Raw genomic sequence first — 26,295 nt, forward strand, 5'->3', positions numbered from 1 at the left:
AATCTGTGTTGACATAACGTGTCTAAAACCTTTTGCTCTATAAAGTTCATGACATGTAAAACTCTAAGAGTTTAAGTGGCAATGACTTAAAAAAGAAAACAAGACATGCTCGCCAAGGTCTTTATTTCTGACAACTTTAAGAATGATTGAGCGAGATGTTACGGGGTCCGCTAGGATTTTTACAGAGGCAAAGCGGAGCTCACACTCCATTTTGTCTATCTCCTCCCTCTCACTTCTTCCTCTGTCTTTTAGAGAGATGTCTGACCGGGTCCAAAAAATGTCCTATTATGGAGTACGTTAAACAGATCAACACAGTCTGTCCTTCATTTTTCTCTTTTCTTTTATATCTCTTTTTCTCTCTCTTCTTTTTTTTTTTTTGTTTAGTCTGGCATGCTGTTTTCATCTCGCTCCCTGGCTCGGTTTAAACTGGGGTCACCGCAGTTGTCATAATCAGGGACCAGAGGGTTCAAACGGGCCCCAAGTGGGGCATATTTTTAGCTAGGCGAGGGTTCAGCGTGTACAGCCTCAACAAACCCAATCAGCCTCTACACCCACCAGGATCTGAAGTCTGGGGCTATTTCAGTGACAGACAGAGACTGAAAAAGAGAGACAGACAAAGAGAGAGAGAGCGAGTGAGTGAGTGAGCGAGCGAGCGAGAGTCTAGTTCTGCCTCCAGGGGGTTTAAAAAACCGGCGTAAAGGCACAAGCACATTTGTGTTTCTTTATGGTTTTTTTTCTCTCTCTTAAAAATATCTGAGTAGAAAAGCAAAAAAATGTTCCCTCGGCTGAGCGATTCCTGGCACGGCTAAGGTTCTGGATAACTGTAATGACATTTTCAGAAAAAGCACCATGGCAAGAAAATATGCCTCCCTTAGACGCTGTGGTAGAAAGATTGGTATCAGGACACTCAATCCACTCTGTACGGGTAAAAACAGTCAGGACGATGGACGGAGTTTGGCCTCTGATAGAATAAACAGAAAATGGCAAACAAAAACAACTACATTTGTTCTTCTCAGTGCTTCCTGCACACATATGCTGTTACAGAGCTAATATTGAAACAATAAACTCACTGGCAGGGCTAATCTGTTCTCTTGGACCAAAGATGGAGAACGTGAAATTATTTTGCCAAAATTCCACGGGGGCCCTCTCAAATTAAAATGTAATTAAGTGCGCTAACCAGAATCATATTTTTACAGAAAAATGAATACATCAAATGGGACTTTTGTCAGTTTTTTTTTCACTGAGGACAGACCATGCCCTTGCATTTCTGAATAGTGACACACTGAGCAGGGATTAAATCTGTAACCGTGTTTTACAATTCAAGTATTAAATACTAGATACGGAATACTAGATAGATAATTAAATGCTAAATCCTGAAATCTGTGGAACATAAATCATTTTAGACCCAACCAAAGTATGATAACTGATTGAACTTTTTTCAGTGCTTTTTTTCAGAGAAACTACATACCAAATGTCAAATCCGGCCTCTCATACACTGACCTCACAAATTATTGTGAAATAGAGCATTCGTACACCCACATATACGCCCACATAAACACAAATAGACTGAGTGAGAAAGAGCAAGAAAAAACTGAGGGAGAAAAACAGAGCAGCTGAATCGTGTGGATTTTGCCACGTTAATCATGAGATAGTAAAGTTATAGCCTAAAGCGCTGTCCATTTCTCACTTCATAAATCACTACTTGCTAAAAACTGAAAATATTAAAAACACATTTGTTAGCTGAAATAAAATATCAATATTGGAAGAAAAACTGAAACTGAAAACTTTTAGAAGCTATTAGAAATGCTGCCTTAGTAATTAACTAAAATATAACGAATCACTAACATTAGTAACTGGAAAGGAAACCTAAATATTAATATTTAAAAACACTAATAAAACGGCAAAAACATTAAGCAAGAAAAAATTATTCTAGAGTTAATCTGAAAATAAAAATACTTAATGAACTCTGGTGTCGTCTGATTCACAAATGGCTCTTTTGAACTGATTGCTAGAGGAACAAATCATTTGCTTACTCACAGGATGTTTGTCGAAAAATGTGCATTGTGTAGGTGAATATAGAGAGTGTTTAATTTACTAACAATAAAAATAAAAAAATGATGGGGAAGGTTACAAAATCATTCATTCATTTTCACTGCTAAAACCAAAGTCACAGGTGTTTTATGTCTGTATAGTGCATTTATTTACAAATCTGCTTACATTTTACTAATGCTACTGAGAACTCCTCAGCCCTTAATGGCAAAGTACTTTCTACACCACCTGTGACACCAAGAGGAACGGCAAAAAATAATAATTGTTTGCAAACAGGTATTCAGAACACTCCCCTCTTCATCTGTCACTGACCAAACAGGTGGCTCTGCCCCTAACTCATGCCATTGGATGCTCAAACCTGTAGAGTAATGTTTTGATAGCACCACAGAGCAACAGTGTTTACATTTTTAGGCAAAATCAACCTATGAATGGCCTACTTATAGCTGTCTGTGCTTATTAAGCTGCGACAGGAGAATTTAACATCCAAAAAAATGTACTTCACTATTTCACCATCTAGCAGATGCTCTAATCCAGAGTTGCTTACAAGAAGCACTTTGTTTTCACATTTTGAGACTGCCACGATCAACAGATGGCAAGCAAATCTGCCTTTCAAATTTAAACCAACCAAACAAACACAGTACCTCCAGCTGGTCAAAACAGATTTCAATTAAACTCGTCACATTAGAACTTTATGTTTAGAATTCCACATCACTTTCAACATTGTCCTTTCTATTTCATATACCACGTAAACAGTGCAAGACACACACACACACACACACACACACACACACAGTTTCTAAAATCATAAAAATTCAAATCAATTACGACCTTGATGCGCTTTTGCTTACAAACATCCCTCTTTAAATATGAGCAGTTAACCAACGCTGATCTGCTTTTTCATCAGTGTTGAAATGATAATTGTAGCCGGAGTATCAGATCACTGAAGGCAGTTTTGGGGTGCCTTTCTGGAGACGGATCAGCAAAACTGACCTGATATGAAAGCCCCAGGGGGCATCTGGCTGTAGTTGGCCCCAGCCAGAGTGAGAGCCGCTGAAGGTGCAGGTGTGAAGGGAGGGCCGTAATTCTGTGGGGTGGCGTATGGGCCTGGAGGAATAGGCTGGATAAAGAGAGAAAGTGAGAGTGTGTTACAAACCTTAGAATTCCTAAATATTTAGCTTTATGCATCCAGAAAAATGCAAACTTAACTTAGTATTGTATAAGATTAAAATGTATAAATTATAAATATATTTCAATCACATGGAATATGTTTAGAATTTAAATATATTCTTATTAAATATTTATAAGTCTGTAAAAAGTGCATGTACACTATTGTTGGTAACATATTTCATATGCTTACCAAGGCCATATTTTAAATAAAACATACAGTAAAGGTGAAATATTATTACAATTTACAAATTAAAATGTTCTATTTTAGTGAATTTTAAATGGAATTTATTCCTGTGATGGCAAAGCTGAATTCACGCCAGTTTTCAGTGCCACACGATCATTTAGAAATTATTATTTCGTGCTGATTAGCTGCTCAAGAAACATTTCTTATTATCAATTCTGAAAACAGTATTTTAGTGGAAACCATGACGTTTCTTTGCTGACTAAAAAGTTTATTTGATCAATTTAATGCATCCATGCTGAAAAATGGCATTTTGGCAGTAAACTTTGTAATAACTTAATATCAGTGTGAAAATGTACATTCATATGTGTTTGCGTGTTTACCGGCGGCGTGAGTGTCTCGTTGCCTTTGTTGGCCAGTCTGCTGAGGATGCTTCTCTCTGACATCTGCAGGCGGGCTGTGATCGGCGGGACTCTAGAAAGTGTGGCCGGGAGCCGCATTACGTCTGCCTTCATGTCGCTCAGAAGCTCCTCTAGTTGGTTAAGAACTACAAAAATGTCCATCATTACAACATGGTAGGGTGTAAAAAGTAACAGAAGCAGAGGGGATTTGGTTGTAATGTTAAATATGTAACCGTTAAAAGAATCTTGGATTCAAGCTAAATACTTCAGGAGCAGGAACACGTATTCTAGAAGCATTATTATATTTTTTTACCAACTATTAAAAAATATTAAATATTATATATAATACAGTAAATATTAAAAAGTGTATATTTAACACTACTTGTTTTAAAGCATATCAAAGAGGCACTTTTTTTGATCAATATCAGCTTTGAAAGCCAATCAACAGTTCAGAAGGCTAACTAAATGTGATATAGTGAATTCTGATTGTCAAAAGTAAAATTTATTGGCAGTTCTCTCAGCACTTTCAGACAATAAGAAGGGTGACAAGCCAAGTAACTGGTATCCAATAAATGGTTTATCGGCACAGATTAAACAACACGCTTGAGAAAACTCCAGGACGTTTAAAGTGCCTTGTGTTCTTGAACTGTTCCCATATCAGAGCTGGCAGGAGCACTGGTCCCACTGGATCTATCCAGAAGCCTTTTATCAGACCCTCAAGACGCCAGCAAACTTTGTCTGAGTTACACACAAACATATTCCCTCTCATTTTTCATTTAAAGATATTTATGAGACAAATCCCACACAAACACGCACACAAACTTTCCTCACCCTTATGCAAGACGGCATTGGCAGGTTTGTTTCCTGCGAGCGATTCCTTGCTGAGATGTTGATGGGACTCGGCTAGACATTCAACCTCAGCAAAGCGGGCGTTCAGTGCCATGGCCGGGTGAGTCGGGTCCTGGGTCATGTTGAGGTACGCAGCGCGACGCAGCTGCTCCTCTATCACCAGGGCCTGCTCTAGCAACTGACAGAGAGGGAAAGAGAGAGAGGGATCTTACATCTAGAGATGTGTAAAACTAAATGAGTCAGCTAGTTGTTCAGGACTACTTAACGTGGCACTGCAGCTAAAAAATAGCAGCTAAATTTGCATGGCTAAAATGGTCATTCAAAAGACATTAAATTCAAAAAGCCATCAGTATGCTAAATAAACCACTATATATGTAAACTTAAAAAGATAATTATTCGGTAACACTTTACAATAAGGTGTCTTTTGTTAACATTGCTTATAATGTATTAACTACCATAAAAAACTATGAGTATTTATTATTTATTTATTACAGTATATATTAATTTTTGTTAACATCATTTAGTTCATTTAGTTAGTTCATGTTAGCTCACAGTGCATTAACTTTGCGTTTCATTAATGATCTGTCTTTTTAGGAAACTAAATGGGTCTTTGAAGGCGATGGAAAACATATTTAATGTAATCAGAATTGAATAAAAACATTGTAAGTTATTCCTCTGCGATTCTATCAAAAAAACAAATTTCGTAAGAGTGAGTGAGCAAAGAACCGGATCAACAGAGCTTTTTGAAACTCAGAGTTAAACCAAAGCGGTGTGATTCAAAGTGCTCCAATCAGATCACTCATCATGAATCAAAGCGCATTTAATGAATCCATTTGATTCAGAAGGGGATTTTTAAAGTGCATCTTGCAAATCCTTTGATTCAAAAGGAGACTTCCTAGCGCATTTGGCGAATTATTTTATCCCCACTGTGGACAAAAATAATTCAGCAGAGGAAGAGATGCATGTATATATATATATCTTACTGACCCCAAACGTTTGTACTGTAATTTTTTCATTACATCATCTAAGCACAAGAGTAATCTCAAATTCCTGCTTTAAAAGAGTGAAGAAAAGACAATGGAAAAGGCATCATGGGTGAGAAGCTGAAAGAACAAAGAAATTGGACTGAGGGAAAGTGAAATAGTAAGTAAGATAGGCTGCAAAATAATAGAGAATTAAGAAATTTATTGAACAGAATTGACAGAAAAATGGAACGATGAACGGTTCCAGTGATTTATGAGCATGAGAAAGCACCAGATTCCAATTAAAAGAAGTTCCACTGGAATAACGGCGGTTCTCAGGTTGCTCAACGCATACGAATTATGTAAGAGAAGAAGAGAAAGACACAGAGAGAGAGAGAGAAAGAGAGCGAGCGCGAGAAAGAAAAAGGAGGATGTAGAGAAAAGGATATGAAACATGTGATGAAAAGAAAAACAGGAAAAACAATGAGACACGGCTGTTTCACAAGAACGCGTGTCAGCATATTCAGGTTTGCGATTTTGACGTGTCGACATGTAAAGATAGAATCTTCAGGCAGGAGTCACACAAACAGCAGAACAAAAGGTAGAGTAAGAAGCACGCCAAAACAAGACACAGAAGTATATAATTATGATACAAATGACAGAACAAAAGAAGCAGCTTTCAAACAATGACCTACCGCAACGCAAGACAAAAAGTGTAACATAACTACAAAAGCCACAGTGAAAACCATATTCAACTCCACTACGGATATCACAGCAAACAAAGAGAAAATGAACTAAACAAAAGACTTTATTTACATTCTTTATTTACGACATACCTTAAAGCGCCTTGCCAGGAACTTGTTTTTCATCTCTAAGAAGTTGCCCTTGTTGGCTTGAGTTTTGAAAGGTTCGTTAACGATGGCGAACTGCGGGTCGTTCTGAATGTCCTGCCACCGTGCATAGCCGTGGCTTCAACGGGGTCAAGGATCAAAGTTCAGACTCGTCAACATGCGCTAGGCCATGATAGGCGCTCGTATATAAAGCTCTTTATTTTTGATAAAAGAATAACAATTCCGCTGTCTGTAGTATTCGCTAAAGAAAACTCTTTTTTTCCGTCTCATTTTATTTCCTTGTTCTTCTTGGCTTTGAGCTCTAAACAAACTGTTCATTTAGCAAACGCAGTATAAATATACATTAATGGAACTGGATTGTTTCTACAGCGACAGCAGCCTATCTCCAAGGATACCACACGATGCCTGCCAGCAGCCAGAAGTCGTGTCGCCGGTGCCAGATCTCATTGATCTTGCCTGATGAAATGGCCGCCCGCTCCTCGTTCTGCCAGAGAGTGTGGAGCTCTGTGCATAAAAGAAACCGATATCACTTACAATCCAATTTATACCTGCTGACAAATAAATAAACAAAAGGTAACAATACTCTGACAACAAAGCTAGCAAGCGTGTAAATCGAATTATCGAGTCATAAATTACTTTGGAGCGTGGGCTGCATGCTTAGTGTTTGCTTGAAGTGTTTTCAATGCCCGTGAAATGTTTATGAAGGCTAAGCATAAACCCCTTGATGTTTAGCTGTTCTCTTTTAAAGTTGTAAATTAAACTACATACAGTGATTGGCTTCTGGGAACTGGAACTATTTATAGTGACTCTGAGCAGACAAATGACCACCAGACTGCTCACAGAGGGCTGGTAAATATTAAAGACAGATAATAAAATGAATTATGGCGGATAGCGATAAGCCAACAATTTTTGTTATTAAGGTTAAAACTAATAAATAAATTAATATATTAAAATTTGCTGCTTTGACTATGTTAATAATAACACAATCAATTATATTACATGTTAAAAATATTTGTATAAATTATAATATCCAGAATTTTTAAATATTACATTTAAAAATGCCCATATTTATATAAAAATGTATTTAAATAAATCATTTCATTATTATTACTTGTGTTTTAAAGTGAGCATTAGATGATGGCGAACGTAAAAACGAGAAAGGGGCATGCACAATTAAATATGAAATACTGATCTTAAAAACCTTCTAAATTTTGCTTATTAACCAATGCAACATGCATCATTAATGAAAATATTTATAACTGAATGTTATGACTTAGTTAACCAATTGTGGCATTTCTGAGAAGTTAACAGTTTGAAACGGAAGAAAACAAACTCAAATAATATTTTTTTTCAAGTGACTTGCGCCTTAATGATGTGTGTCAGGTGATGATTCATAGTAGATGAAAAATAACTCGGTGCTGGTCATTACAATCATCTTCAAATAATTTCCCAGAATTTGTAATGAGAAAATGGCACTCCTACTCTTGAACTCGCCCTTTATATTCCCAATACTCCCATTACAGTATCCACCCATACCACATACCAATTATTCATAGTATTAGTCTCACAGAGAAATATTGATGCATGCACTTATCCGGTATCTGCACACAAAACATAAACACACAAGTGTGCCTTTACATACTGATTGCCCACGAATATAAGCAGAATGCATGAAATCATAGGTTTTCGTATTTCAGCATTTTAGGAAATAATCAATGGTGAACGATGGAAACTAATCTAAGGGAAGCCTTTGTAAACCACTGACAGATGAAATCATTGCCTGCCGTTCCTGGTAAAACCACTCAACAGAAGCTGAACTGCTCTTCAGAATATGACCACACTGTCATATTACCTCGACAACACACTGCTCCATTGAGTTTTATCATAACAGTACATGCTTCATTTTACATGAGCGAGCATCTTTACGTAATGTCGCCACAATTAGTGTGCTTGTCAATAACTGGCAGACAGTGAACTAGTGTGATGTTAAAATGGATAAAAATGGATAAAGGTCAAGATGTGGCGATGAGTAAGATGGCCAGACAATTTTAAGCGACAAAGTTGTTATAATATGCAATGTGCGCTGTTAAACTGGCAATACGATTATTGACACTGTATCCTTAAAGCTGCAGGGTGTCATTTCTGTGCTATTAGCATCAAACAAGTTTGAAAAATATTACCAAACATGGTTCAGTTAGCCCCTACTGGCAGATGACATAATTACACCACCCCTCCATTGAATGCCTTTCAAAATTAGTTGTGTGACATGTGTTTTGCTCAAAGCTGGGTGCTGAGAAAAACTGCTAAAAAGAAAAATATGTATATTTAAATATATTTCTAAACTGGCCAAGAAATGGTAATGGATAATGACGTAGGAAATATATGAAATATTATTATCAATTATTTTTTAGATGTGGCGCTACTATATGTAAGGAATAATTGACGTAGACAGTTCAGTTTTTTTCTTTTTAATAAATTTACAGACATTTCTTAAATGATGTTTCTACTTTGTCATTATGAGGTACAGAGTGTAGATTGATAAAATAAGATTAATACAAATAATTTGAAATAACTGTAGTATCAAGCTGCAACATAACAAAATTGAAAGAGGTGAAAGGGGGTCTGAATACTTTCTTAATGCATTTTATATTATATATATATATATTTATTCTTTTGCCGCTTGGTGGGGTATGCAAGCTCTTGCAGTGTAAGCAGTTTTGTTGTGATTAGTGCATCTCAGCAGCTCAGGTGATTGACACGAGCACTGAGCACCTCCGTGAGCAGATGAATGGGAATGCACCTTCAATGCATTAAGTATCTCAATACAGACAAAATGCCACACAGCTGCTGAAAACCTCTTTATTGTACTCACCTGTGAATCCTCCATCTGCGATATTGAACATGAACCGTGGACGCTCCGTGGGTTTGCCGTTACCTTTGGGCACCTCCTCCCTCTGGCCTCTGACCTCTCTCACAGCATCTTTTTCACCCTTCACGTCCTCTGTGGGCCGACAGAAAAAAGAAAAGCATGTTTAAATCACATCATGTTTAGTTTTGTTATTTTTAAATTCAGATAAACTCAAAAGACAATTCAGACATGGCTAACTTTCACCTTTTTTGACATCTGAGGATTGATCTAATTTCTCTTTCTTTTCTGTTGTTTCTGTGGAAAGAGACGTCAGTTCACTTTTCTCTTTCTCTTCTCCAGCCTTTTCTTTTTTCTCCCCCTTGTCCCCTTTTAATGCCTCTGTAATGACAGACAACAATTAACCACAAATCACAATAAAATAACTGACTGGCACTACAGCCAATCAGATTTCACCATTTGCTGCCGCAGTTACCTCTGCTCTCATCTTTAACAGATGGAGAATCTGACGTTTTCTCTAGGGAGGCCTCTTTTTCAGTGCTCTCCTCTTCTTGTTTTTCTTTTTCACTCTTTTCTTTTGGAGAAAACTGAGAGGCGGCAGGGCTTTCTTTTGTTTTTGAGTCATCAGAAGCTTTTGTTGGACTTTCAGAAGCTTTTTCACTGGTTACAGGGTCTTTTTCACCCTCTTTCACGGTGGTGGAAGACTGGAAGAAAAAAAAGAACATATTCATATATTCATTCATATTCATATAGATGAAATAACTGTTTACAAACAAATGCTTGCAGAGAGATTTCTAGCTTGTTCAGGCACTCCATTTAAATTGTATCTAGCCAAAATCATTTTGTATTGAGCAACAAATAAATCAAATAAAAAAATGCATCATTTTATAACAGATGTTCATAATATTAGATTATAGCAGATGTTTAGCTAAGTACAGTTGCTAATGAAGGGCTTGGGACTGTTTGCTTCCTGCTTTTTCAGGCATCCTGGAAGAGAGCTGGTTTGCATTACATGACCAAAAATAAATATATAAATTAGAGAAAATGTCCAGTGCTTTGTATGAGGTTAAAACATCCAGTTTGTTGAAGATTTGGGCCTTTAGATTTCCATCAAGATATGCTGGTTGAATGAAAGAATGCTTTTTATTGTCATTGTTATGCACATGTACAATTAAATGATAAATATGGCTTATAACAATTTATTGCAATTTATGTTCATGCAATAATTTGAAGCAATATTTCCCAAAATGTAAATGAAACACAAAAGATACTTTGAAGAGTGTTGTTAACCAAACCGCTTTTGTACCCATTAACCTCCACTGTATAGCCAAAAACAACACTAACACAATTTTCAAAATGCCTTCTTTATGTTCCACAAGAGGGTGAGCAGATGAAGACCATAAACGAAATAATTTTAGGGTGATCTATCCCTTTCAATTTCAAATCAATTCCCAACTTAACTAGGTAACTTACTCAAGAGCAATGACTGTTGAAAATTCAGCATTGCCACAACAGGAATAAATTACATTTTAAAATACATATATATATATATATATATATATATATATATATATATATATATATATATATATATATATATATATATATATATATTTGCAATGTTAGTAATATTTCATGAAATTATTGTATTTCTGATCAAATAAACACAGCCTCAGGGGCAAAAGAGATTACAAATGCATAAATACATATTTTACCAACCTCAAACCTCTGAATAGTAGTCTATGCCACGCTCTAAATTATAGGTATCATTTTATTAAAAGCTTGTCAGAAAAACCTGAAGGCACGATTCTGACTAATGTCAGAAATTGTATCTACACTAAACACGCAAACACATGCTGCTCCGCACTTTCTGAAATGACAGATTTCTACAGACAGGTTCACATGGGGTTTCGCTAAACCTGCATATTAAAATAATTCCTGCCACACCCTGCCACACACACTGGATATGTTTTTCTATTGTTCTTACTTCTGTTGTTATATCAGGCATGTTATTTTATAACCCCTAAACCCAACCACTGCACAAACCTTTCATTTATTTCAATTAATGCATAACTTAATATGCCTTTCAGGTGATTTCAGGTTTTGCATTTGTTCCTCACAACCCATTCACACACTTACCTCTCCATGTTCTGTGCTTTCCACACTCTCCCCCTCCTTCCCTTCTTTTGCTTTTTCCTTCTCTCTCTCTCTTTCTGGTTCTGTCAGGGATTCACACTCGTCTTTCTCTGCCTCTTTCGAGCTCTTTTCTATCTTGTCGGGTGGAGAGGGAGTGGCTGTAGGAACATGTTACAGCGGATAAGGTCTCTGTGTGTGAGAGATTCTATCTTTGAACTGCATATGAGGGATTTGGCTGGGTTTGTACCTGGTTTGGAGGTGCAAGGTGTGTTGTTGCAGCTCATTTCAGGTGTGGGAGTATCTGTCTTAATGGCAGGTGAAGAAGCTCTTGAAGATTTCTTGGAGTCCAAGGTAATCTCTGGCTTCAGTTCAGGCATGCTCCATTTCCCATTAATGTGCTCAAACTCTTGGACCTGCACACAATATAAAACACACCTGCCTCTTTAATAATTTGCTTGTGTCAATAAATCAATCAGTCAATATCTGTCTGGCTGTCTGTCTGTCTATCTATCTATAACAGATAGGTTTAGCATAACAAAGAATGCTTGGTTTTCAACACATACTTTACAGTTTAACTATTTTAACACTTAAAACGGGACAAGACACAACGGCATAAAATGTGATGCAATAGTCTGTGCCTAAAACAGAAGATTTTAACAGCGATATACAATATAGGGTATAGCATTGGGGTTGGTAAAATATGTATAAAAAAAAATTCAGATCTGAAACTGAAAAAAGCTTGCACTAAAAATACATTAGTGCCATTGTTTGATCTTCAAATGCTCACAAGTAATGCTTTTTTGCAAGGCATGCTTGTAAAAACAACTTAAAAGTCCTCATTTTACAAAGGCCTAGTCCTGGCTTAATCTAATCCATATTCGGGAAACTGCCCTATAGCCTACTACCTGTCAAAAATTTGGGTCAGTCAAATTTATTTGACAGAAGTCCCTTAAGCTCACTATGGCTGCAGCTATTTATGCATGTAAAACAGTAAAACTGTAAAATATTATTGGAATTTAAAACCGTCTTTTCATTTTGATGTATTTCAAAATGCAATTTATTCCCAGAATTTTTTTTCCAGCAGCCATTGCACTCAAGTGAAACAATGCTGAACACAGTTAATGCTGCTTTACCTTTCTGTGAAAACCAAGACACATTTCTTTTCAGTATTTGTCGATGAATAGAATCGAACGGCATTTATTTGAAACATATTTTTGTCAACTTTTGAGAGGTAGCATTTGATTAAACCGTCTCCAAACCACTATTATCACTCTGAAATGTGGCAGACCCACACTGACCTTCTTTTTTACCAGAGACATGACCCCTATCCGCGTGAGAACCGGCTGCCTGCAGAGCCCCTCGCGCGGGACACCGTCGGCGAACGTCTCTGAACCGTCAGCCACCGGTTCACAGAGGTGCCTCATGAAGAGCGACACGTACGCCCTGCCAGAGAAACAAAGCAAATGGAAAAGAGAAAAGTTTCCTTAGTGGTGCCCAAGTCTGAAGTTTACACACTGCTGTATCAAATGACATTTTCCAAACACATTTACTGGTAAAGAAAGTCATACTTGAACTCTTTTTCACTCTTGCCGCGGAGGTCTCGCACGAGCCACTGAGAAGAAAAGGCGTCCTGAGCTGGCATCCCCCATCTCATTATGGCATTCAGGAAGGCTTTTCTCTGGCGCGTATTGAAGCCCAGTACCTGACCAACACACAGACACACGATTAAGCAGAAGACGACAGATTGCATTTTTATGTAAATTGATTTTAATCTAATCAGGCCTTATACGAAAAACAGACATGCTTTTATTGACATTATAAAACGGTACTGGGCAGTTCTCAAAACTGGAAAAATGCAGCCCTGTTATCTCCAGCTCTATGTCAGTCAATTTAATTATAAGAGGCATGCATCCAGAGACGCTGTATATACTGGACACGCAGGCGACCTCCAGATAAGCAAACACTTGGAAAATACACTATAAATCACATTAAGCTGTGACCAATAGGCTTGTGTTGATTTTACGCTAAGCATGCATCTTTTAATGGCCATTTACAATAGTTGCGCCAACACAAACGAAAGAGTAAAGAGTAGCTGCACGATACCTCAATGTTGCCGCCCACTCTGGCCAATAGGGGTGGCAGTGGTTTATCCTTCTCGTTTCGGAGCTGCCTGCGTGACTGTCTGCGACCTGGACGAGGGGAGAAGAGAGTCAGCCAAGAGATCAGTTCAACATGTCCATCTCACTGAGCCAGCATCAGGAAACAGGGTTACAGCACAGGAAGGATACATTATCCTGAACAGCTGCAATACATAAACTGTGAATGTGCCTCAAGAAGAATAGCAAAACCTGACAAAACCACAAGATGTCCCAAAAAGGTGACAAAAGGAGCAATTAAATGTCTTATTTAAAGGGGCTAAAGGATATTTGTACATTTGTGAGCAAAGCTTGCATGAGCAACATACAGTACAGTAACAGAATCTCTCCTAAATAAGCTGCATGATTTATGTCGCAGTGTGCATAACACAAATAGTTGTCATTTTTGGTAATACTTTAGAAAAGGGAACACTTATTCACTATTATCTATGACTTTTTCATCAATAAAATTCAAATTTGCTCCTTATTAATAGTTTGGCAGTTGTTAAGTTTAGGCATTGGGTAGGATCAAGGATGTAGAGTAAGGTTATGTGGAATAAGGCATTAATATGTTCTTAATTACGACTTTTAGTAATGTGCATGCTAATAAGCAACTAGTTAGGAGACATTAAAAAAGTGTTACCTAATTATAATATATAATTTAAGATTTCAGGACGTAAACAATAGTATATTTATAAATATAGAAAATAATATAAAAGATATATAAAAATTTATAAACCCATATATATATATATATATATATATATATATATATATATATATATATATAGTCCATATGATATATATTATATTATATTAATTTATTAGTATTGTTTTATAATATATAACAATAATATAAAAATATATCATATAAAAAAATACACTAATTAACACTGTAAAATTACTGTTTATTTTTTAGTTCAGTTGAGCATTATTTCAACCTAATTGTAAAATTCTTTACAATAAGTTTGGCTGATTTATTAAAATAATAATAATAATAATAAGATGATGATATTTTATTATTAGTTATTACATTGTATTAAGGTTATTTTTGTTTATATCAAGAACAACATGTGAATATTAATTGGAAGTGTGTCTGTTTGCTCCTCACCCTCAGGCCTCTCATCAAAGTCCTCATCTTCCTCCTCTGAGCCCACAGAGTATTCTGATTGATTATCTGAAATGTCAGCATGCCACTCTGTAACAGCATATAGAAAAGAGCACCGTCGGTAATAAACAAACCACAGTACAGAATATGTTTAGCAGCGGTCAAACAATTTCCATTCACCAGAACCGTCAAACGAAGCCCAACCAAAATCTTATATATCTGTTTGGCAAACCCTATTCAACAGTGGAAAAAAGACAGATGTGATCGTTTCAAATTTGGCTCTTTTGTGACAAAATGTTCTGTATCTCCACTTATCTAACCCTGCTTAGGCATTCTGTTCGAATTCAGCTGTCAGAGAGAATGATTTAGTCCTACAGGAAAACACATGGCTGTTTAAACCAAAACGAAAACCCACAAATGTCAATTACTGAAGCACGGCTGCTGTCAAACGTTTAAAAAGACCAGCAGATTGTTGTTTTCTATGCGTATATGTAATATATTCTGCAGAGCAAATGCTGCAGCATTATGTTCATGCAAGTCAGACTGTTTGGATACACAAAGAAAAGTATGTGTACCTAGAGTTTATCTCAGTTATTACTGTAATTATGCAGTTGCAAGCGCCATCAGAAAACCAAAAATTCTATATTGTTTCTTTCTGGAGAAAACCTCCTTTTTTATTTCTGTTATTTGTCTTTTTCTTGACCATTTTGTTTTTCTCTCTTTTGACACATAAATGCAAAGCTGCCACACTTCGGCATCCCCTGGGTGTTGCGGATGTAGCCATTTCTGAGTCAACTGCATGTGGCTGGTCTAACCTGACCAAAACAGCAGTGTGTGGGATACAGCCTTTCTGTCCCACTCAATCAAGAGTAACGTAGTAAACCGCATGCCAAAAATGAAGCTGCTACAAGATGTAATTTCGGTGATTTATACGAGATAATACGCTGCATTTATACGACAAGCACAAACATGGTTTATTGTAATAAAAGGAAAGAAAAATGGGCTAATTAAAATTCATTGGGCTCCAAAAGTCTGAGACCACACTGAAAATCCAGGATTCAAAATTCAATTTGACTAACTTGAAACAAAGAAACATTATGACATGAGATGGAGAAATATTTCAGATGACTGACTCTTTTTAAGTCATTAATCAAATGATGGAAATTGTTACATAGATCAGCTTTTGTACAGACAGTCAGATGTTCTTCTGCTTATGCTCTTTGGATTGTTCTCAAATTATGCTGAAGAACATGAAAAAATACCCTTTAAGAAGTTCATGGAGTTCAACGGCTGCTGTTACTTACACAAAAAAATAAATTCAGTACAATTCAGTTTAACTTTTCACTCAAATCGCTATGCCAAAAAGAAAACGTCTGTAGAAAGTACTGTACCTTGGTCCTCCTGAGCCGCGTCATTGTAGTTGACCTGTTTGCGGACTCTCTTTCCTTTGCCGAGATTGCGGGCCAGATCTTCCTGCTGCTGTTCATAGTGATGCCTCAAGAGTTTCTCCCAGTAATCCGGATCCACATTCTCTTCCTGCTTAATGATCTCTCTCTCTATCTCCTCTATCTGGATACAACAACAAATGACATCTCCTTAATATCTCATTTGTTCCTCAAAGAGGATACTGTTTTATGGAGAGGAAATGGAAACCATTTCTCTCCTGAAAAAAGAGCCCAGTAATCTCCAGTATCCTACAGAGTTTCAGAAAAGATGTAAATATAAATACAAATAGTTTATGTCTCTTATGCTAACCAAGTCTGAATTTATTTGATCAAAAATACAGGTAAAACTAGCAGTTGTGTGAAATATTTTTACAATTTAAAACAACTGTTTTGTATTTGAATTTTTCTAAATATACTGTAATGTATTCAAGTGATGGCAGAACTGAATTTTCCACAGCCATTACTCCAGTCTTCAGTTTTCTTATCTTTGAAGTGCTGTCAAATTTTGTCTGAAGTTCAAAATAACAGCATTTATTTAAATTATAATATTTTGCAACATTATAAACGTGTCTACTGTCACTTTTGATTTTAAAGCATCCTTGCCAATTATTTTTGGAGGTAGATCTCAAAAAAAGTAATAGAAAAAAGAATTATATCTGAGGCCTCTATTAAGTCTTTAAATGTAAAAAAAGGCAGGAAAAGTTAGAGACATGAGTGGTATATACTTAAGATAGTCGTTAAATCAAAACATGCTTTGAGGCTCTTTTTTCAGGATTATTTCAGGAAATATTGGTGAGGCGATTAAATGTTATGTAGATTCCTCAAAAGCCCCACTCTTGGATAATATCTCCCACCTTGTCATCTTCTCTGACAGTGTACTGGGCCACCTTGAAGGAGCTTAGATACTCGTTCATGTTCTGCATGTCAGAGTCGTCCGTGGCGTCCTGGCTGCGGTCTAGCAAACGCTCGATGGCGGCGTTGTCGTAGTGAATTACGCTGCTGTCATCATCCTTATTGTCCCCTGCTGAAAATAAGAAACAAACAGGTGAACCTTCAGTACAGCAGAAAGTTACAGAGTTTTTTTCCATAACATAACAAACATGTTCATTAGTTGACTAAATTAACAAACAATTTTCTGGTTCATTGACTATTCTACATCAATCAATTTATCAATCCCACCCTCAATCTCATCCTTGAAAAGCTCCTCCGTGCCAAACTTGAGGATGTCGTCCAGCTCCTGTTTAGACATGGATCCAGCTTTTGAGCCCAGACCGGGCCGCACCACCAGGTGCGTGAGCATCATCTTCCTTTTGGCCACCTGAGTGATTCGTTCCTCCACGGAGGCACGAGTCACAAACCGATATATCATCACCTTATTGGCCTGACCAATACGGTGAGCTCGGCTGAACGCCTGAGAGAAAGACATACGATTCAAAATATGTTTTGCTTTGAAACCTCACAGACACTGTATTAAAGGAACACTCCACTTTTTTGGAAATAAGACTCATTCCTCAACTCCCCCAGAGGTAACAAGTTGATTTTTACCGTTTTTTAATTCATTCAGTCAGATCTGCTGGAGAAAATGAGCCTATTTTCAAAAAAAGTGGAGTGTTTATTTAAGTTTCAGGAGTTTGTACTCCTCAAACTGTCCACTAGGTGGCACACGACAAAGAAAACGCCAGAGCAAACCTGTCAGGGGTCACACAAGTAGAGAAAATGTCTGTGAGCGTTGGCTTGGACTGTATGAGACACTCCTCTTTTTTTATATTCACCTGAATGTCGTTGTGAGGATTCCAGTCAGAGTCAAAGATGATGACAGTGTCCGAGGTGGCCAAGTTGATTCCCAGACCGCCCGCTCGTGTAGAGAGAAGAAAACAAAACTGACACGCCCCGGGAGCTGTGTGACCGACAGAAGAAGAAATCTCATTTAGATTTTTAATGAAAATACTATGCGGTAACAATGGGGCGTTCAACAATAGAGATTTCGCTTATCCGATAATATAGTTAAACATTATTTGTAAAACCATTATGTACATATATCTAAGTGGCTATCGGTGAGCAAGATGACACTATACATACACACATGATGAATAAGCAAGGAAAAACTTGGCGGCAGAATAGGTTCGACTATTGTTGTTTGGATTTATAAAAATTCCTTAAAGTTATATGAATTTGCTCACTGTGTGATATAAGATTGTGTCATACACTTCGGCCACCCAAAAAGTCATCAAGTAACAAATAACACGACAATCTAAAAAAAACCTAAAAAACTATTTAAACAATAAATCCACCTCACACAAAAAAGATAAATAAACTCTCCCACCAAAGCACAATGCATAAGATATAATTATAGCACAACTGTTGTTCAAATGTTTATATATCTTTCAAAACTGTGTAACATTCAAACTCAACAATGATTCCAGCATTTATAACTGCTTTAAACAGAGATATGACATCCCAACTGTGTCTGTTCTCAAGTCATTTTGCTCTTGTAAATTGTAAGTTTTTCTTACCCGACAATAAAATAAATGAACTGCCATTTTAAGATAAGACATTCGGCATCTGGCATAAACTTTCCATCTGAAAACAACTGACTCAACAGCTCCAAGTATGGATTGAGTCTTACAAATAATGAAAAATAGTCTCTCTAAATTCACATTTATTGTGAACATTTGGACTGGGAAGAGAGAAAGCGAAGATGACATCTGAAAAGTTATAAAAACCAAATCTCTAGCTGAGTGATTCTCAAACATCTTAGACCATCTTCCTTTAAATCATCTAATTACAACCTAATCTAAAACGTTACAGAAGCACCACAAGAGTGCTACTTTAGTTGTATCCAAAACACACTCCGGTAATATTAATTGGATAATTTATGTGCAAAATATGTATACCTGGTGCTCTGCTCTTACCGTTGAATCTATCGATGGCTTCCTGTCGGAGAGCTCCAGTGATGCCTCCATCAATTCGCTCATATTTATAACCCTCATAATCCAGGAAATCCTCCAGCAAATCCAGCATCTTGGTCATCTGCGGGGAAAACAAAGCAAGTTAAAATAAGATATAGTAAGACGTGATCTGATCAAATTAGACCATCTAAGTAACACCTATCTTGCCGTGAGCTCCAAACTAGAATATAATGATTAGAAACACAAAGCTTTTGAAGTTTAAAATATGGTAAATTATTTAAAACCCTAGGCTACATATGTTGAGTTACACTTTATTTTAAGGTGTCCTTGTAACAATGCAATTATACATTTACATACTGAGCAATATTAAATAACTACATGTACTATATGGTTAGGGGTATGATTAGGGGTCGGCTTAAATAACTATAAAGATAAAAATACAGATATAGTTCTAAAAAACAATCTCAATATTAAATAACAATAATGGCACAGAGAACAATATCACTGCATTCACTTTCAGAACATTTGAACATCAGCTGATGAACGGTAAAAACAATTAAAACCAATCCTGCTATAACGAGTTGGAAAATTTAAAGCAGCAGTTTAACATGAGCTTAGAATAAACAGACAATATCGTCTGCTGCTGTGGAAGCTAATGTTGTTATCTTTATAGTTATCATTAAAGTTATTGTTCTTGATGTGAACAGGGCTTTAGGATTACTTGCATGTACCCATGTGCAATTGATTGTTATTATAATAGTAAATACATGCTACATTTGTAACAAGGACACCTTAAAATAAAGTGTTACCATATTTAGTAATATTTTCACATTTTCAGAGATGAGCTCTGCACCACCTGGGGGCACTAAACAACCACAATTTGGGAGCCAGTGTGCAGCGCAGCTTCTTATTAGGGCTCGGCGATACATACATATATAACGCCGGTTCTTTGATTAACGCTAAATCTCCATCACCCGATTTCAAATCAAGCGCCAGTTAACAGCCATAGATTTGATCTGAAGTAGTTTGTCAGTGATCTACGGCTGTGTGTATTAACCAGCGTTTGCATTTTCATTCAAGCTAAATGAAAGTATTTACATATGTGTTTGTACCTGAGAGAACACCAGCACTCTGTGGCCTTGCTCTTTCAGTTTTCTGAGCATTTTCTGCAGCAGCATTAGTTTCCCAGAAGCCTTAGTGAGACCTGCACCTTCATATGCTCCACTTGGTGTTTTGGGAGCTTCCTGTAACACAACAAGACAGCCAATGATACCCATGTGCACAGTAAAAAAAAAACAAACTTGTCAAACACTAAACATATTAACTACTACATTTAACATTTTGACAGCATTCGAATCAAATCTCCTGACAGCAGGTGGCAGTATTTCACACTACTTAAGGTCTTTCAGCAGGTTTTTTCTGCTGCTGTCAGAAATAAAATGTGTTCTTACGGCAGAAGCAACGGGGAAGAGGTAGGGGTGGTTGCAGCACTTTTTTAGGTCCATCATAATGTTGAGCAGAGACACCTGGTTTCCTCCTCCCTTAGAATTCAGCGCCTCGAAATTACGCGTCAGAATGAACTTGTAGTATTTTCTGTTTATACACAGTGTGTACACAAAAAAGCAAGAGTAAGAAATGTATATAAACAAATACAATATTTGTATTACTTCTGCTGAATATCTTGATATATATATATATATATATCAACACATATTTTGTTTTAGTGAAATCAATTTTGAGAGCTTACTTCTGCATGGGGCTGAGCTCCACTCGGACAATCAGCTCAGTTTTGGCCGGCATGTTCTTAAACACGTCGGCTTTGAGTCTCCGGAGCATGTGTGGGCCGAGCAGATCATGCAGTTTCTTAATCTGGTCCTCTTTAGAGATGTCTGCAAACTCCTCTAGAAAACCCTCTAGATTACTTAGGGAGAGAAATAAAGTGAAGTGCAATTATTTTGAGTGTTAAAACGTGCCTGTGGGGATGTGTAACTTTTTGAGTGGCCTCTAAACGTATCTAGACACTTCAGATAGACAAAAAAAAAGTCTATATATTGCGTTATATAACAAAATATTTCTAAATACTTTTTGGGACACTTTTATAGATGTGTTTAAGCATATAAATGCGCTTTTATGTATATGGTCGTACTTGAAGCGGTTGGGTGTCAGGAAGTTCAGAAGATGGAAAAGTTCTTCCAGATTGTTTTGGAGTGGAGTTCCTGTTAGCAGCAGCTTATGGTCTATCTTGTAGTCGTTGAGTCTTCTGAAGAACTAACACATCACAACAACTGTCTTTAATAAATGTAATAAAACACACCCAACACACCCAAAATCTGTATTTCACTTCACTGGAAATATATATGTGCTTACTACGGATTTACGAAACCACGACGAGCAGTACTCACCAATCATAAACTATTTGATCTCTTTTTGCAAAACAATCAGGAGAAAAATTTGTTGTGAATTTTGAAATGTAATTTCTGAATGTGTAGATTTTTTTTAATATAGATCATCTTACCAGTTCAAAAGTTTGGGGTCAGTAAGATTTTTTAAAAATTAATATTGGTTTTAAACAAGGACTCTTTTATCACAAGTTCTACAAAAATATTTACACAACTGGGGTCAGAAAAAAAAATTAAGCATATCGGTTTTAAGCAAGGACACAACGTCTTTTCAGTATTGATATTAATAAAAATATTACTTGAGCAAGAAATGATTTTAAAAGATCACGTGTCACTTAAGGCTGGAGTAAGGGTGTTGGAAATTCAGCTTTTTCATCAAAATATAATATAAAACCTATTAAAATAAAAAACTGTTCAACATTCAAATAATTATTTTTGTATTTCTGCGTTTGATCAAATTAGTTAATGTGTGAATAAGAGATTTTTGTTTTCTAATAACCCCAAACTCTTTCTTAGATAATGACTCGTTGAATGAAAACATGTAATGTCTTTATTATGATAGTATATTGCTGATTTCTTTATGTCATCCTCAATCTACCATGTTGCAAAGACCTCCAAGAAGTTACTTCCTGTACTGCATTAAATTAGGATGAATCACCGAAACATACACACACACACAGTCTCTTTCAAGCCAGTCAAAACATGAAAACCTAACTAAGTCGGCGTACCTTGGACTGGTTGTTTTTGAGGCGGTGGGCTTCATCCACTACAAGACAGGCCCATTCAATGGACTTGAGAACATTCTGGTCTATGGTCACAAGCTCATAGGACGTCAACAACACGTGGAACTTAATGGGCGCTTCTCTCTAGAAGGACGACGGGTAGAAAATTAAAATATTGGTTAGTGTAAAATCACTTCTTCCTATAGCACCCAAATGACATCCTATCCCACTTCTCTCACACAATGACTCCTCTCTTTCCGCCACACTTCTCTTCATTTTCCTTCTCACATTGTCCATCTTTGCATTTCACCTCTCCAATCAGCAGTCATTCCTTCCCCTTTCAGCACTCATCCCCTCTCCTCCTCACCCGTAATTTGAAGGCTTTCTTTCCTCCCTTCACCGCCGTGTCGTCAAAGGTGAATTCGTTCTCACGGATGATGGCTCGGCTGTCCTTGTCGCCGGTGTAAGTGACAACGTAGAAGTCAGGAGCCCACATCTCAAACTCCCTCTCCCAGTTAATGATAGTGGACAATGGAGCGCTCACCAGGAACGGCCCTTTAGTGTGTCCCTGAAGAGAAAAATGGACAGAGAGACATGGAAGGATGCACAGAGAGGAACAGGACGGCAGAGAGAAATTTAACATGATGTTTAAAAGTTAACATGTCATTTAAAAAAATACTTTCGTAACCTGACCATCACAGACCTCTTTAAAAAGCGAGTAGAGGAAAACAATAGTCTGGATGGTCTTGCCCAAGCCCATTTCATCGGCTAGAATGGTATCTGTTCCCTGTGCCCAGGAGAAACGCAGCCAGTTCAGCCCCTCCAGCTGATAGAGATGCAGCGTCCCTCCCGTCTCTGTCACAAAGTCCGGCTGTTCTTCATACTTGATTGTAGGCTGAGAAAAGAGAGTTGGGAATGGAACTTTTTAGAAACAAACAGGGTGGTCATACATGCCCTAAAAGCTTGAATGAACTGAGGACATTGTGCTGGAAAGCAGATATGAAAAATGTAACCTCAGAGGTATTTAAAATAAATCTCAGGAAGGTACAAAAGGGTACAAGGACCCAATTTTGTGGGCTATTGACCGGCAGATAATATGAGAAAACAAATATAATCAGATAAAAATACAAATGAATCAACAGCAGAGAAAGTGGCTCAAACTGATGAATGCTACATAAAACTAAAGGTTTTAAAACGGGTGCTCACTCCCGCTGCTGGAAGGCCAATGTACAGTTTAGCTCCAACTCTTAATATGTAGACATGAGATTATCATAAAAATGATAACAATATTAACACTGTATTCTGTTTGGAGTTTTATATTTGTTTTACTCAGTATATTTAGGGTTTTAATATAGCATTGTGTCGAAGGCTGTAGTGAACAGCCTACATTTTTTATGGAATAAGGGGCATGGATATCTGAGATGCTGAGCATTGCCTGTTACGCAGGCACAGCATCGCATGCCACACTTTATTATACAATTAATATTGAAAAGAAAGTTATGTAAGCAACTAGATGCATTTTTCAGGAAGGCAGGTTTGAACTGTACTAGAGAACGTGCTACATTGTGACAGCGTAAATCCTTCTTAATATGATCATTGTTTTGTATTTGTCTTTTTTGGGTCTTTCTTTTTTTCCTGCTAAAGTACTAGGAACCTTTTTGCTTGTTTAAATGTTTTTAAATTAGTTAATCATTGAAAACTATGTTCTTTATTCATGTTTATTTATGTATTTATGTTTTAAGACCACGGAGGAAACATTTAAATTAACATTTAAATTAAACTAAACTTCATAAACTATTATTAATTTTTATTTTATTTACTAAAATGTTATACTAATAATAAAACCTCAATAATAATAGTTAAAACGCTTCATCACATCCTCATTCCCTGGCTGAGAAGCAGTAGCATAACAGCAGGATGTATCTTGACTACAGGAGAAAAAAATATTATACATTACGTTTAAATAGATGACCAACAGCTAAAAAGATTAGGGGAACACCGTTCTGACTAGACTGTACTTGTTTTTAATAAAAATGTTACTTGGCCTTAAAAATACTATTTCTGAACCACTGAAATAAAATAAAAGGGTGACACCAACATCATTAACAGGGGTACTTGGAGCGTCATCGTTCTCCTCTCTCCTCCTCATTTTCCTCGGCTTCTCTGGGTCCTCCTTCATCACTTCTTCCCTGTGAGAAAAAAACAAATACAAAACTAAAAAACAAAGATTCTGTGAGAAACTCTTGTGGTACTTTTCTGAAACATTTATGCATAACTGCACCTGTGTCTCCAGTACGCCGTTTTGTGTGCACTGAACTCAGGGATGTCAAGCTCATCTCTCTCCCAGGTGCACTGGTCATAGGTCAGATCTCTCCATTTAACCAGGTAGTGGTAGTTACCTTTCTTATCCACGCTGTGCACACACATACGAACATATAAATTAATATTCAAATTATTAGTATATACGGTACGTAGTAGATTAACACAAAAAAGGCACACCTGTGATTGATTATCCTGTGCACCATCATCCACTCGGGCTTGATGCCATATCTGTAGTACTTCTCCTCTAGAATGGCGTATTGAGGGTCTTTGGCCCTCCGCTTCTCACTCTTCCCAGAATCCTCTTCTCCCCCAGAGCCATAGTCCAGACTGGGCGGCTCGTCCATGTCCGTTTTCCTCTGATAGTTCCGGAACATCACAGAATGGAAGATCTCGAGCTGAGGAAAGACAGATTTTGTTAAGGTTAAATCTGTACGTCTTTTAGCACTTATGTCCGTCTCATGCTGTCTAACACCCGCACCTGTAGCTCTGTGATCCAGGTGCAGTGCCAGTAGGACTGTCCTGCGAGCTTCACAAAGAACTCTCTCTCCGGACGACCCTTCATAGGCGGAGGGGGCGGTGCATCGGGTGGTGCGTCTGGGGGTGGAGGAACAGGAACAGGGGGTGGAGGATCACCCCATCGCCAGTGCAGAATTTTTTGCACTCGCCCTTTGATTGCTGGACACTGAAAACAAACAACAGAAGATCATATGAAATATTCCCACTACACGGACGAATTTGTAATACATTACTTACAAATTAAAATTCTCAAGTTCATTTTGCTTAAGTAACCTAATAAATTACTTATTCCACTCAAAACCATTTGTCAAGCCAAAGGCAACCGCAATAATTTTGCAACAAACCAAAATCAGGACAAGCAAACTTAACTCACTTACCTCAGCCGAGCTCACTTCAAATCAACCCTTCTATTTATGCTTTACATATTATTTTATGTTATTTCGTATATTACGAATATATGTATATATATATGTATATACACCCACAGTCAAAGAATATTTGCACACATTTTTGCATAATTTAACAAAATTACAGCTTAACTGAAAATGTAATAACATTCTGTTCACAAGTGATATTTACCTTGAATTTTTTCTTTTCTTCACACATCACATGCCTCATATTTCATCTCAAGCATGCTCTTCAACTGACAGTGTTGTCTCCATGGTAACCAAGTACACTAACTTTTGGAAAAACTTTATTAGGGCCAAAACTGTTCGTTGTGGTGACTCCACAACTATGGGTTGGTAAGTCATTGATTTCACAATAAATATTGATATTGTTTATGTTTCTACTAGCATAGTTTTCATTTTTAGTTTCAAATGTTTGGGTCTGGCACATGGAAAAACAATAAGCCGCATATAAGACCAAAAATATCAGTGATGAATGCACTGTTTTTAAAGGGGTCATCGGATGCAAAATTCACTTTAAAGGGTTGAAATATAAAAGTGTGTTGGCAGTGTGTGTACACACTCATCCTGTAATAATATAATAAAAAAAAACACCCTTTGTTTTTTAATCTCTATTTTAAAATGTTCTTTCTCAAACCAGGCTGTTTTGAGATTTCTGTCAGAATGACGTAGTTCTGCACAGGCTGCTCCCACAATAGTTAATTTGACAAGGCATCTTACCTTAGACTTGCTCTGAGTGAGCTGTCATCAGTCTACATTGTGTCGACTCCGGCGCAGGGGAAGACAAGATGTCTCCAAGTAAGCGATTAAATTATTGCTGAATGTAATAATAAATATAGCAGTCCTTTGGAGACGCAGAGGATTAACATT

The 26,295-nt window shown here is 37.0% G+C and overlaps 1 protein-coding gene across 5 annotated transcripts in view; it reads right to left on the bottom strand.

Annotated features, from left to right (window-relative positions):
• Positions 1-26,295, bottom strand: part of chd3 (chromodomain helicase DNA binding protein 3) — a 41,810-nt gene that overhangs the window by 7,889 nt on the left and 7,626 nt on the right. For 2 of the 5 annotated variants that reach the window (XM_043245232.1, XM_043245230.1), the window contains exons 10-39: positions 24,981-25,184; positions 24,680-24,897; positions 24,462-24,593; positions 24,279-24,369; positions 22,884-23,075; positions 22,548-22,748; positions 22,187-22,324; positions 21,206-21,327; positions 20,807-20,980; positions 20,511-20,652; positions 20,172-20,303; positions 19,063-19,180; positions 17,923-18,047; positions 17,330-17,561; positions 17,005-17,171; positions 16,097-16,274; positions 14,709-14,795; positions 13,566-13,651; positions 13,031-13,164; positions 12,761-12,905; positions 11,710-11,875; positions 11,466-11,620; positions 9,802-10,030; positions 9,573-9,707; positions 9,333-9,461; positions 6,856-6,964; positions 6,446-6,578; positions 4,630-4,825; positions 3,781-3,944; positions 3,040-3,166 (exon numbers count right to left, since the gene is read on the bottom strand). In XM_043245232.1, the coding sequence (XP_043101167.1) occupies positions 3,040-3,166; positions 3,781-3,944; positions 4,630-4,825; positions 6,446-6,578; positions 6,856-6,964; positions 9,333-9,461; positions 9,573-9,707; positions 9,802-10,030; positions 11,466-11,620; positions 11,710-11,875; positions 12,761-12,905; positions 13,031-13,164; positions 13,566-13,651; positions 14,709-14,795; positions 16,097-16,274; positions 17,005-17,171; positions 17,330-17,561; positions 17,923-18,047; positions 19,063-19,180; positions 20,172-20,303; positions 20,511-20,652; positions 20,807-20,980; positions 21,206-21,327; positions 22,187-22,324; positions 22,548-22,748; positions 22,884-23,075; positions 24,279-24,369; positions 24,462-24,593; positions 24,680-24,897; positions 24,981-25,184 (4,561 nt within the window). Of the gene's footprint in view, positions 1-3,039; positions 3,167-3,780; positions 3,945-4,629; positions 4,826-6,445; positions 6,579-6,855; positions 6,965-9,332; positions 9,464-9,572; positions 9,708-9,801; positions 10,031-11,465; positions 11,621-11,709; positions 11,876-12,760; positions 12,906-13,030; positions 13,165-13,565; positions 13,652-14,708; positions 14,796-16,096; positions 16,275-17,004; positions 17,175-17,329; positions 17,562-17,922; positions 18,048-19,062; positions 19,181-20,171; positions 20,304-20,510; positions 20,653-20,806; positions 20,981-21,205; positions 21,328-22,186; positions 22,325-22,547; positions 22,749-22,883; positions 23,076-24,278; positions 24,370-24,461; positions 24,594-24,679; positions 24,898-24,980; positions 25,185-26,295 lie in introns of those variants that run through there. The other 3 variants (XM_043245231.1, XM_043245229.1, XR_006251435.1) reach the window with 2 other exon arrangements.

Source organism: Puntigrus tetrazona, chromosome 7 (genome assembly GCF_018831695.1).
Source record: "Puntigrus tetrazona isolate hp1 chromosome 7, ASM1883169v1, whole genome shotgun sequence".
Lineage (NCBI taxonomy): Eukaryota > Metazoa > Chordata > Actinopteri > Cypriniformes > Cyprinidae > Puntigrus > Puntigrus tetrazona.